Source organism: Dermacentor albipictus, chromosome 1 (assembly GCF_038994185.2).
Source record: "Dermacentor albipictus isolate Rhodes 1998 colony chromosome 1, USDA_Dalb.pri_finalv2, whole genome shotgun sequence".
NCBI lineage: Eukaryota > Metazoa > Arthropoda > Arachnida > Ixodida > Ixodidae > Dermacentor > Dermacentor albipictus.
In genome coordinates this window covers 253,981,105-253,994,480 of record NC_091821.1, presented here as the reverse complement: position 1 = coordinate 253,994,480, position 13,376 = coordinate 253,981,105, and the positions used below count along the sequence as shown (strand labels likewise).

The 13,376-nt window shown below is 47.4% G+C and overlaps 1 protein-coding gene across 6 annotated transcripts in view; it reads right to left on the bottom strand.

The window, feature by feature from the left end:
- cpx (synaptic transmission protein complexin) overlaps nt 1–13,376 on the bottom strand; it is a 428,390-nt gene that overhangs the window by 103,644 nt on the left and 311,370 nt on the right. The window contains exon 1 of one of the 6 annotated variants that reach the window (XM_065431142.1): nt 11,195–11,222. The exons of the other annotated variants lie outside the window; for them this stretch is intronic. Within the exon in view, the coding sequence (XP_065287214.1) occupies nt 11,195–11,207 (13 nt within the window). The 5' untranslated portion in view covers nt 11,208–11,222. Of the gene's footprint in view, nt 1–11,194; nt 11,223–13,376 lie in introns of those variants that run through there. 6 annotated transcript variants of the gene reach the window in all.

The following is a 13,376-nucleotide window of genomic DNA, read 5'->3' as shown; positions in this document are numbered from 1 at the left end:
TTGTTCGCCATAATAATGCATCTTTAATGCGTACACAGCACTTTGACGTGGTGAATTTTGGCGGATTCGTTACGTCGCAAGACAGACAGGTGAAGTGGGCGCAGCCCGAAAGCTTTTGACCAGTATCAGAAGACTAATGGCGAAACAGGCGTCTAACCGAAATTATTAATTTTTCTTTTGTTCGGTCTAATCATAGATAACTAGTCTGTACACGTCGTACCAGATGGGGAGCTTTCGCGGTTCTCGTGACGTCGCGTGACAAACAAGCGAAGTGGGGGCGGTCCAATAAAATGCTTGGCCAATCGTGGAGTACTGATCCCAGAAATGCAATAGAAAGAGTTTGCAATAGTTTTACGTTATAGCGCCCCAACAAGCCCACATCGTGACCCTTGCCGTACAGCCGAAGGTGCTAATACGTAGTCGTCTAAGTCTCGATGCATGCACACTGTGTGAACTACGCTCTAAATAGTAACTTTCAAAAACATGAAGCGGAAAAAGCCGCGCGCATTTAAAATTCCTTCTACACACAGCGGCTTGGCATGGGACCTGCGATTTCAGAAGTAGTAGAGAAAGTGTTGTTGAATAGTTGATGCCTCGAACCTTCCGCTGGACTTGAGGTTTCCTTTTGGATGCGGATGAATTATTTAAAAGCAGGAACCGTCTCCTAATCCTTCTAGTGTCGTAGTAGTGCGCCCGGGCTCCTTTTTGCTTCGAATCTTAACAGCAACATCGAGCATCAACAAAAACAAGTCAGAGCATGCAATTCATGGGGAAAAAGGGGGTTGGGTGGGATGGGAGGATTTCTACCCTCACGCTGATAACGCTCCAAGGGAGACACTTGTTGTTCACAATGAACACTGAAACTTTTGCTTTCGTTCCTGTTCGACGTCGCGAGCCTTGCTGTAGGCGCGTGCAGTGTCATTAAAGCTTGATACCGCCTCCGCGCTTTGGCCGCGCCTGCGGGCTACGGGAAGCGTGAGCACATGCATGTCCCGTGTGTCACGCACGTCGGCAGTCGCTGTAGTCCCTTCGCGGATCTCGTCCGTCGAGTGGCAACCCAATCGCGATGAAATATTCACGAACAAAATGAGGGCCGTTTCGATTCTCCTTCGCCCCACAGTGATTTGGGGGCCAGAAAAGGAGCACCGACAAATCACAGGCGCTAGAGAATGGCGCGTGGCGGCTGCACCCTTTGCGTGATTGCGATTTTTTGAACACTACCGAACGCGTGCCGGAGTCATTTATTCATTCATTCGAGAGAGAGAGAGAGAGAGAGACCAAGGACAGGAAAGGCAGGGAGGGCAACCAGACGAGCACTGAGGGTGGGGGAAAGAGGAATAGAAAGAGAAAAAAAGGGATAGAGTAGGCACTGAGTGCGTGTGGGAGGATGCACTCATTCATTCGAGAAACAGACGAAAAAGTGAGGGTGCGAAAGCGGATACAATACAGCAGCAGCGAACTAGGAAACGAAAACAGAAAACTATGCACGCGCTGCATCATTATTTTGGTCACGATCGCTAGCTGGCAGAGTTTCGGCGCCAAGTAACACCAGGGTTGGAAACAATGGAACGTCGGGCAGGTCAGATCACCGCATATGCCTTTGTAATTGTTAAGCCGCTCATCTGCCAGGGTATATATTTCGCGTGTCTTTTCAAAATAAACCTTTGTTGCCAGACCGCGCTCGTCCGTGTTTTCTATCTTGTCCCTGTTCCTTTGCGCCTTTCTTCTTTGAGTATGGATTACCAACCCGCCCAACAGTCAGTATTCTAAATCATCTCTCAAACGTGGAGAATAGGCGGTGTGACGCACTAAAGCATACAAGCACTATCTCGGCTCTCTCTATGCACGGTAATTGACTGTGCGTGAACCGCTAAGGTAATTACCTACTGATTCCTACCATGAAAGCGGGAGCATTGGCACCGTTACCAAAGGTGGGAGGTGATGATTTCGCACGCCCTTTTGTCGGATCTAAGTGCCTGCAACAAAGGACTCACAACTGCAAGCACTTTTAACGCTGTCTATGACCTGCGCGGAGACTGTGCTAAGAATTTCCCCATTGAAGAACAGCCCACTCGTGGAAAGCTCATATAGGCCAGCGCAATGAAAGCGTAGGATTCGACAAAAACGCTCATTTGACGAAGTGTCCGTCAATTGCCGGTGCACGTGATCACATTAGGTATTTTATGATAAGCGGGCCTGCGGACAAATTACGCAGAAACGTTTCGACAGAAATTAGAGGCACCCATGCAGTGAGGAATCGCTAAGAGCGTAGGAATAGGAGAGAGAGAGCCATGATGGGAAAGAGTGCCGGATGCTTGCTTAAAGTTGAACAACTCTGCTAAAGAGATCAGGCACAGCCCAGTAGGTGATGGCTAAAGTTCAGCAGTAACCTCATTGGCTAGAGGAATGTCAAGGTCGGCCAGCAGTTGCCGCTTCCCCTTTTTGTTTGTTTATTGAAGTGTATTTAAAGGCTGCATGGAATCCATTCTTTTCAGTCTAGGCAGTAGTCAATAAACTGATAGATCAGTAAGACTCCATACGATGAAACGCTAGTCTGGGCCGGAACCACTCGGTTGTGTGTAGGGAAAATTGTCCTAGGCTCTAACTCGGGAAAAATAGATGAGCAAGGCACCGTGTACTTCTGTGTTTATCATCAGTGTTCTGCAAATCCTGCATTTGAGTGTGCAAATATTTTCGCTGTAATATACCTCCAACTTCGTTACCTCTAACATGCCTCCAGTTTCATCAACAATGTTTATCACTTTGAAGAAACTTGATCAACTTCAAGAAGAAAGAACAAGCTTTACTGTAATGACATGTTCTCGCTAAGTAATTCGACGGAGCCACCCTGCGATTTCAAATGGCACTGTCTCTATAGTTCTGCGCACTACACGGATGCGAAACCGCAGTATCAGTCCGAGAGTGATTTCTACGAATGCAGGCAAAACGTCGCTCCTCGCCAACCTATCAAAAATACGTTTGACCGGCACATATCGTGGAGGAAGCCGACAGAACCGCTGAAGAGTACGTCCAGCCCTCCGTGGATAAAAAAGTCTGCTTTGCTGCTGGAATGTAAATGACCTAAAGTCAGAATTTAGTTCATGCACCATTAAAGTTGTCGTGTAATGCTTGTACGTGAGAGGACAATTCAGCTGGCAGCTCAAGGCTTCCTAAGGCGGGCATATCTGGAGTCGTATTCACAATGATTTTCTTTCTTACCAGAACTGTTATTGACAGGCCAGCCAGGCCGCCTACGCTGATGATGTGTTCACGGTCACGATTGAAAGGCACCTGTTTGTATGAGCTGCTTTAGAGTGCGAACGGCTTTTTGAAAACAGGGGTGTATGCAGGAAGGCCCGAGCTTGGAAAAGTTCGGCATTTACGGGAAGTCTGGCGACGCCCTCAAATGAATGTGCTAACGCACTCTTAAACCAATCGTCTTAAATAATCGTCATCTGTCTTGCGTTTCCTTTCTTGAAAACGCTGCGCTCGCTGATTTCCTGTCGAGAATGCTCTGTCGTGCTAATAACAGGCATGCCCGTTCGTGACTTAACCAATAGCCTTAAATAATCGTAATCTGTCTTGCGTTTCCTTCCTTGAAAACGCTGCGCTCGCTCATTTCCTGTCGAGAATGCTCTGTCGTGCTAATAACGGGCATGCCGTTCGTGACTTGGAAGTACCGGGCTCGCAGCGTTAGAGAAAGGAAATGCGGACAAAACAGTTGACATTATCGTTGTTTGGCAAGCTACGACCCAAAGGGTGTAATTTTGCTTAAGAGTGTGGTGTCAAGACATAAACTTGAACCCTCCGCAGGCCTCCAGTTTCATTGGTTTATCTAGATTCACCGTTGGGTCACTTTTATTGGGTTATCATCACTTGGGCGTTACCTCATGGGCGGTAAAAAAAGAACGAGGTACCTGGTCAAACAATCGGTGCCTTCTTTTCTTTGTTTATCGTTCCACCCATAGCATTACATGTGAAAATAAGGAATAAAAAATGTTACCTTTTAACGTATTCGAAAGAAAGGGAAGAGTTGGCATGAGAATTGCGCCGCGTCTGCGCTGTTCGTCTTCGACGGTAGATAGGCAGATTATGTCCGAAAGAGGAGATAAGCCCGTGACGCGCTCCCGAAAGACGCGGCAAGCGGCTTGTGCCGTGTAGATAGACAGCGGGATATTCACGGGTATCGTGATATTGCGATTTTGCGTTGACAACCATAAGCGGTGCTGGCGCCTAACGTTGCCCACTCATCTGTGCCTGAAACGAAGAAGCGGCGTGTGCAGGCCTGGCGCGCTCGTGTTGACATACGAGGTTTCATCTCGACATTTTATTGCCTGCTGCTTTTGCGCATCCCGCGCTGTCTCGGTTCACTGGGTGCCGTCGAGCAAACTCAGCCTTGCGAGCAACTCGGGGCACCCCGCATAGCACCCCCAGGTCATATAACCTACAGTACTCAGTGATGTCAGCAAGTTTCCACTCAAAAGGCAGCTATCATACTTGCATTCCATACTTATCGACGAACGCGTACCGCTCACTCGTTAATGGATTGTTGAGGCCGGACGTCTATTCGATATGTTCGATTGATGATGATGCATGTAGTTTAATGGAAATGTTCGATTGTATCCAGTAAGAAGACTACAACTAAAATAGGTCGCTGATAGTGTCACGCACTCTGCGAAACAAGAAATTGCTGCCATGATCGAATACCCGTGCGCCAATTGACCATTAGCCTTGAAGAGCATAGCGGAAGTAGGCATGCGGTATCAAACGACAGCTTTTCAGTATGCTCGACCACAATCCTTTTCGAGTCACGCCAGATGCCCATAAATGGGCTCCACCTTCGGAGGAGACTGAGCGAACAGGGCTTTCCTTGAAACGCTCATTTTATGAACAAGATTGCGCCCACACACACAAAAAGAACGCAATATAAAGCGGATCACTGTGAGAGCCAAAAGAAACCGAAACAACTTTGCGTGTTAGCCCACCGAGGAAAAGTTGCCGTAGCGCTATAGCTAAGAAAAGCGGTTTTGCAGTCGAGCGAAGAAAAAAATGTTTTTTCGGATTCTCTCTCTCTTTTTGCCATTCCTTCTAGGGCCACCATGAATTCGAGCTCAGACCGGACGGTCGTAACCCAGATCAGCGAGCGAGATAGCCGCTGTGTGTCCGAAGCTGGAGCGTTTAGCCGGAGCTATTGCGTCTGTTTGGATGAACGGCCGATCTTTGCCGGGGCCAGCATTTTCCCTTACGCCGTTGTTACGGGCACTCGACACAAGGAGCAGCTGACGGAAGAAAGAGTCGCTTCTCAAACGCCACAGACCACAGAAGCGCGCAACGCTCAGCTACACCCCCGAAACGCTATGGCATGAGCCATTGCTTCCTTCTTATAGTGAGTCCAAAAACAAGAAAGGGGCTGGCAGATGGAATGGCACACTGTGGTATAAACTTTTTTAAACAGGGTTGAAGTACCTCAGACAGGCCAGCCTGTCTGAGGTACTTCAACCCTGTTTAAAAAAGTTCTTATAGTGAGTGTCACTGAAAAGCAAAGAGCAAAGATTTTCAGATCCTTCTCATTTTTGTTCATGCACTGAAGGGGTTCGTGTGTGCGCTTACTCTGGTTCATGTTATTGTGCGACGTAGCTTGCACCGATTTATTTATTTATTTATTTATTTATTTATTTATTCATTCATTCATTCATTTATTGCCCAAAACTTTGCGGCTTTCGTTTTGGTCAAACATTTCATATTTAGATTAGTTAAAACTTTATCGCCCGCGGAAAAACGAAAAGGAACGAAAGGAGTGTATCCGGCCGCATTAACTGTTATCTTCTTTTTCCTGAAGCTTACAGCAATACACGTGTCTAACGATCGCGGGTTACCTCCATTAAAGCTTCCTTTACTAAATCCGGCCAGGCTTACGAAATACAATAATATTAATGGATAAGGTGACTGGTTTAGAAATGCGTCTCACAAGGTTGTCACGCAATGTCACTGCTGTTGCGGTACTTATTTTCATACGATGAATGAGAAGAAAGAAGTTTGACGGAGGGGCCCGATTTTTATTAATCATATCATAAGAGGCCAACAGACAGACATCGAGGACAACGACACAGGGTAAATTACTTGTACTTACTAATTTAATTAAGGACAATGATAAATTAATGGAAATTAAAGTGGATGAAAAAACAACTTGCCGTAGGTGGGGAACGACCCCACGTCTTCGCATTAAGCGTGCAATGCTCGTACCAATTCAGCTACCGCGGCGCCGTTCCCCCATCCACTTTCTGGGGTATTTACGTTTTACTACTAGAACGAACCCTAGGAGTGTTAGCCAGTGCCAACACTTACAAACCTTGGCGGCGGATGTGGAACATACCTTATGCCGCAGGCGTCAGGAGTACGCGATCTTTTTGGGTGAAAACAACTGGCCCAATTTCCATTTTCTATTAATTTATCCTTTTTTTAATTCAATAAAACTGTAAGGCAGGCTAGTTGGTTTGACTTTATTGTGGGAAGATTTGCGCACACTGAACTCTTTAATTCAGTAAGTAAGTACAAATAATTTCCCTTATGTTGTCCTTGGTGTCATTGTTTGTTGACTTCTTATGATATGATTAATATAAATTGGGCCCCTCGGTTAACCCCATTTCTACTCGTTTATTACATAACGAGGGTCTCGAATCCGGCAACATCTATGCCTTCAGGCAGCATGTGTGGGTTTATTGACCAGTTGCCTTCACCCAAAAATATCACTGACTGTTTAGCAAGTGATAATGTGGGAAGTTGAAGTGAAACTGCTTTCCGTGATTAAACGAAAGAGAGAGAGAGAAAGAGAGAAAGAGAGAGAGGGAGAGAGAGAAAGAGAGAGAGAGAAGTAAAACTAACGTCCCCATTGCCGCTGCTTACTATGAACAACATTGAGCAATTTTCTAAAATATGGCGGTGCAGGTCTGCCATATTGTCCATTATACGACAGATTTCCGTGCACTGCTGGGAGAAAAATAAAGCGTAGGTCACCAAGCACGGCGCTTTCGTCATGCAAAAATAATGTTTGACTGGCATCACACGGAGTCGGGCAATTAAGGTGCAGGAATTTAACAAACAAAACGGCAATACAAAAACAAGCGCCGTACCTCGTAGTGATACATTGCATTTTCTTTTTTTTTTCTCACCTTTGTTCATTGATCTGGACGCCGCACTTGCCGCGCTAGGGGTACTCGGCGCGGCGAAGAAGAGAATATCAATTCAAACGAATAGTTGCAAAAGACGACGCCAGTGTTTCTTCTTCGTACCATTATTTTTCAATGAATAGATAAGAGAAACGAAATAATTAATATATATTTACCATATTACATGAGAAACCGTGAACGAGGCCGCTGAATCACTTTCGAATTAGGCTTTGGTTGCTGTGTGATATTGTAAAATCTGCTTAACTTGAGTGTTGTCATCGCTCTATCAGCAATCTCTCATCAAACAAAGATGTAGCCATCTTAGTTTGACCGGCAGCACGAAGTAAGCCGCACAGCGAAAAGAAGCAAAGTGGGAGACCAGTAGTACCAGCTCTCATCGCGAAAATATAGTAATTTATTTTTAAAAAAGCAGTAGCGTCAACCCAGTGGGATTCATAGATGTGTTTATACTCCGTTCCATACATAGCAGTCAACGCTGTGGAGGCTAGAGAGACTTGTTGTAGTGGCTTCGTTCGCCCCATGGATATAGTTCGATCTTTTTTGACCGCAATTGTGCGCAACTGTTTCTTATATTGGCTCAGTATCGAATGAAACAAGTTTTAATCCTTAGAAACAAACACACTGAGGTATACGGCTGCTAATGCGTTGTTTTAGATCATTATTATTGTTGTTCTTTTCGGGTTTTTTATTTGCAACCCGTCGCGAGGCGCCTGAGGTGCATGCTCTCGCGAGCGGACGCTGTTGGTGCGCAGCAAAGCATGAACGGAACGCGCGGAGTGATAACTTTTCTTGGCCGAACTTCTTGCGTAGCTTCAACATCGTTGACTGACATGTATGAAACGGAGTACAGGGTTGCTGAGGCTATTGTAGCTCAGTAAAAAAAAAAAAAAGAAGAAGAAAACTCAGTGCCCCTCCACTCTGTGAAGAAGGATGACCAGCGAAGCTGTGTATGTGGGCCCCTTAATAGCAAACTGCACCTTCGCCGCGGGTCGTCCCGGCACTGCACTATCTTTGGGATCGGCTCACGTATGGGGAGTGTTTAAAGCCTGATTCACCTCCGCGCATGTTAGCCTGGCACTGAACTATCTTCGAAATTTGCCCACGAATGGGGAGTGCTTAACACCTACTTCACCTCCGCCGCGGCTCGGGCCGGTCTTAAACTATCTTCGAGATTTTTTTCTACACCGGACACGACAGTGGTGAAACTAGCCCTTACCAGCTTCTCTGTAAGAAATAATAGTAAAAGCCTCCTGTTGTGAATGAATAAAAGGCACGAATAGCGAACAAAATACATCGTTTTGTGCATGTGTTTGGCGCGTGTCTAACACGCTGAGGAATTCGCAGAATTCACTTCCCTCGCCGTTCGCGCTGGCATTATGATACTGACCTTTCTTCAAACTCCTCCCTGTTTGCTGTTACTTGTAGACGGCCAAACGGAACAGAAGCGAGCGCGGTCAATCGGTCTCTTTCAAGGTTCGGTCGGGCGCTACAAATGTGATAAAGGCGTGTTGAAGTGACATTGGTCCGATAGAGTGTTTATTGCCATTCGTTCAAGTACCGGTGAGGCGAGAAATTGGACTCGGCAGGGACTTTCGAAACATCTAGAAGAAAGAATCCCTGACAAATCAATTCAATATGTGGGGCTTCGATACAACATGATAAGAAAGGATAAACGGCGAGAAACAAAATGAACCTGAAACAAGAAAAAAAAATGCAGAAAAAGCATTCGTGTTTGTTGTTTAGTGTGCCATTACTTCTTTTCGGACGCCAAAAAACTTCGAGCTCGTCGAGGTGACGGCTTTCGCTGGTAGTGGGCATAGGAACGATATAAAATGAATGTGACTCAATATTAAGAAAAAAAAGAAAGAAAACAAAACGACGTGAAGTACTTTAATTATTTATAGGTGCTGGAACATCATTAAAAATAATAATAAAAGAAAACAAAAGCAAATGTGAACGCGATATGCGACAAGATAAGATCGGTGAACGTACCAGGTGTTTTGGAATGGGTCGGCAATGAAAGCGGGACTTAATAGCACAGTTAACGGGCGAAACCACGCGAAATAAAAAGAACACGAACAAATAATTCTTAGAAACACGACGTCTTCACTGCTCTCACATCAGCGTTACAAAAGAAGGCCGCGGGGAGGAGCAGTGCAAAACAAGAGAACCGCGGTTGACAGTATCGGAGCCGTGAGCTTTACAGGAATGGAAACTTTCAACGGATATGCACGAGAGACTTAAGTGCAATAAACCAAGCAGGCTCTGCCCTGTCCGGCTTCAGAGCTTTCTCGAACGACCGTGAGAATTTTGCTAATTCAAATGCATCCTTCAATGCGGCTCTTAAGAGCGTGAGCTCGGATGGACTCATTAATCTTGCTATTTGATTTATTCTTGATATTCTTTCTCTAAATGTGTCCTAAGGAAGCAAATGAGGTTGAGACAAAATTCAAGTAAGACATGAAAATATATACAAGGACAAAAAGAAAATACTAGTTGTGCTTAAAAAGACGTGTTACTTGTCAGATGATAAGTTAAGCGACCAATAAGCATTTTATACGTTCTTTGGCGTTTAAATTGTTCCTTAGAAAGCAGGGAACACTCTAATGTTTTACTTCTAAATTTATTTCGCTAGCTGAGTACCCCATGTTAATTTGGGGTCGCGTTTTCTAACGGTCCATTCCGTTTTCAATCCTTTCGGCCCTTCCTCATTGGCTCGATCGCTGCCCCGCAGCCACCCTCGCCTGGATCGGCTACACGGTAAGGTGGATGTTAAAATAGGAATAGAAAATGAAGTGGACTGTTACAAAACATGGCTACTGGTTTAGTTTGCAGGTGCTGTTCAATGTATAAATGTAATACCTGGCACCTTTGTCGACCTAGCTTTCCGAGTAATGCAAACTCACTCAGAGCTGTGAATCTTTAACGTCGAGTTGCTGACGTTCGGATATTCGAATTACAGTTGAAAAAGCCTATTTTGTTATCAGTCTTCTTTGCGAGCAGAAAAAATAAATGGCACAGGGTTTAAAAAAATGTCTCAATCTGTGTGCTTCGAAGAAAATAGATATCTGGCCCCTATATAATGTGCGTCTTCGTTGGCAAACAGGCTTTCCTCGATACAGAATAGCTCACGAAGAAAGGGGGAGTAAAGGGAGAGCGGAAGGAGCTGCGCCACAACACACAATCATCAGTCACTCGGACAGTGGCTCGCTCCTCCGGGGTCATTATGCGCGCCCTTCTCGCGGAAAGTGCTGGTCGCCAGGAAGCGCTGCAGCCTTCGTCCGCACTCGAAACGGCCGCGCGGCAACCCTTTGTCCTTACGAGCCCTGACTGTGCGTGGCGTCGTCGTCGTCGGCGCGTGACCGTCGGCCCTTCCGGCGCGACGCGGCCTGCATCCGTCCAGCGCCTCGCGCTGCCGTCCCCCGCTCATGTTTAATTCAGGCGCCGCGCGCCCTCTCGTGCTGCTCGCAGCAGTCATCCCGGCCAATCGATGCGGTCGTCCCGATGGGCGCCATTTTTGAACGCCGGCATTGCCACGGGACCCGGTGGCGGCGCAGGTCACTCACGTTGCGCGCCGGCCTGAGCAACTTGCTTTGCTGACCGACACCTGCGACGTCCCGAAGACACTACAGCTTGCGCGCTGGATTTGGCAGCCACGGGGAGACACTCGCGGTGCGCAGCCGGACTTTTTCGTGATCAGACGCGCGGCTGTGTCCCGCGCTACGGCTGCCCGTGGCTGCGAGCCGCGCAGTCCTACTAGCAACCAGGCTCGCGCAGAGTGCGCCCGCAACTAAGGAGCAAAGAAAACAAAAGCAAGTTCCCAAAATAAGGGCCACCGTGCAAGTATGAGAAAAAGGACCAGCCATCCCAAAAAAGATTGCTTTTATTCAGCCAAGACTACAGAGCAACCATGCTGGCCTACGAAGTCTACCGCAAGCCGGCCAGAACAAAAGCTCTCGACGCTAAGGCAGCACAAAGAACCAAAAGCGTATACGGCGGCTCCTTACCTACGAAGTCCATGGCGGTGCCGATGTGACGGGACGCAAAACAACTAGCAACGCGCGCTGCTCGGCGCTCGGCTTCCGCGACACATCCGGACAGCAAATGCGCGGCCGCTGCTGCGAGAAAGCGCAGCCGTACTGCGGCACACGGAGCGCGCTTCGCGCCGCCGCCACCAGTGCGGCGCCACGCGCCTTGTCCCAGTTGCCAGCCGACGGCGCGTCAGACGCTTCAGCGCTCCACGAGGCGCCGCCAGCGTGCTCGCCGATCGAGACCGGGCTTCCGGATAGTAAAGCCGGGGGTTCGCGCGACCTTGGCACTAGGTCAAGGGTGGCCCGGAATAAAAGTTTTTCCCCCCACCGGTAGTGGCCCTAATGCGCCACCCGGGCGGACCAAGTGCTCGCTGCCGCCCGACGGGACACAATAGAGCAACTGCGCTCATTAGCCGCGTTCGCGCCTTCTGCACGTCGGCTTGCTGAGGGTTCTTGCGATCTGTCGGGATGCGTCCCGTGCTTTTATTGATGGCCGTGCGCTCCGGGATTAGGTGGGGAACCCTTTGCCCGAACAAATTTGGCACGATAAAACGCCCAGAGTGAATGCCACACGATGAGCAACTCCAAGCTGGCTTTCCCGCACGTCATCAGTCAATGAAACAAAGCCTGCTTTCGGAAATACTGAGGGCTTGCTGTGCTAATTACACAGTCGCAGCTGTAGAGTCTGAAAACTGGGAAAGAAATACTTAAGGATGCGGCGCATAAAGTTCCGCTCTTATGTAATGTTCATAAGGTACAAATTTCACAGTGTACGCAGTGCAGGCAACACGGGACAACCACGTAGGTGCACTAACAACTGAGCGTTTTATTTCTTGACATAGGAATAAATAGCTGCTGCCAAGGATCAAAACAACAAGAAAAAAACAGTGCCGTCATCTGTATCGCGCAGCGAAAAGACGATACTGAACAGCTTCTAAGTACCACTCTCAAGATACGCTAGTTCTTTTGTGGATAGAGAAACTGAAGGTTCACTGATACAAGCAGCTTCTTGATCTCAAACGCTTCCAATATGTCCTTTGTCAATTCATCATCTGCTCTGTTCAAAACACTGGTTCTATTAAAATCTGGAATGAACTTGTGAGCCTTGGCAGCAGCTATTTATTCCTGTGTCAAGAAATAAAACGTTCAGTTGTTAGTGCACTTACGTGGTTGTCCCGTGTTGCCTGCACTGCGTACACTGTGAAATGGAATGCTACCACGGGCTATGGGAATGCTATCAGGGTCCGTATTCGAGGGAAAAATGTAGCTTCAAATGTGCTTTGGTGAAAAAAAAGATAGAAAGAGATGCAGGCATAGCTGTGCAAGACTGACCGAATATCGCGGGCGAAAGGTTTCTCAGGGTTGAATAAAAAAAATTATTGCGTGCTATTAAATACAAGCTTTTATAAAGGCACCAGTGCCGTGGACGGAAGGGAAAACGATGAACAAATATATGAAGAAGAATACACTTGGCAGTAGCAAAAGCAAGACAAACAGAGAGAGAGAAAATGATAAAAGGAAGGTAGGGAGGTTAACCAGGACTGAGCCCGGTTGGCTACCCTACACTGGGGAAAGGGAAAGGGGGACGGAAAGATGAAAAGAAGAGAAAGTCCACTGGAGATATCAGTCGGTCACTCAGTCCGAATCACAGGCGCTCACTGAATCCGGTCGCTTTCAAATACCGCAGCAGCGCTTTTGTGGCCTTTTGTAGCTGCGATATGCGAGGCCAAGGTCCCAAGATCTTCTTCAAGGTGAACGGCTTCCCATCCAGCTGATTGAGAGCTGTGCAGAGGTCTTGCCTTTCGTTTTCATAAGATGGGCAGTAGCACAGTAGGTGTTCTATGGTTTCCTCGACACCGCAGGCATTGCACTCGGCGCTATCAGCCATTCCAATCAGAAATGCATAAGCATTTGTGAATGCGACTCCCAAACGTAAGCGGCACAGCACTTTTTCCTCATTTCGCGGAAGACCTGGTAACAGCCGCAGTTGCATAGAGGGATCGAGGGAATGCAAGCGATGGTGAGTGAATTCAGATGTGTGCCACTTCTCCAATGTCAAAGAGTGCGCTAGCTTGCCTAAGTGTTGGGCTGCGTCGGTCCGCGATAAAGGTATTGAAACAAGGGTTGCTCCTTCGTGTGCTTTTCTAGCAGCTTCGTC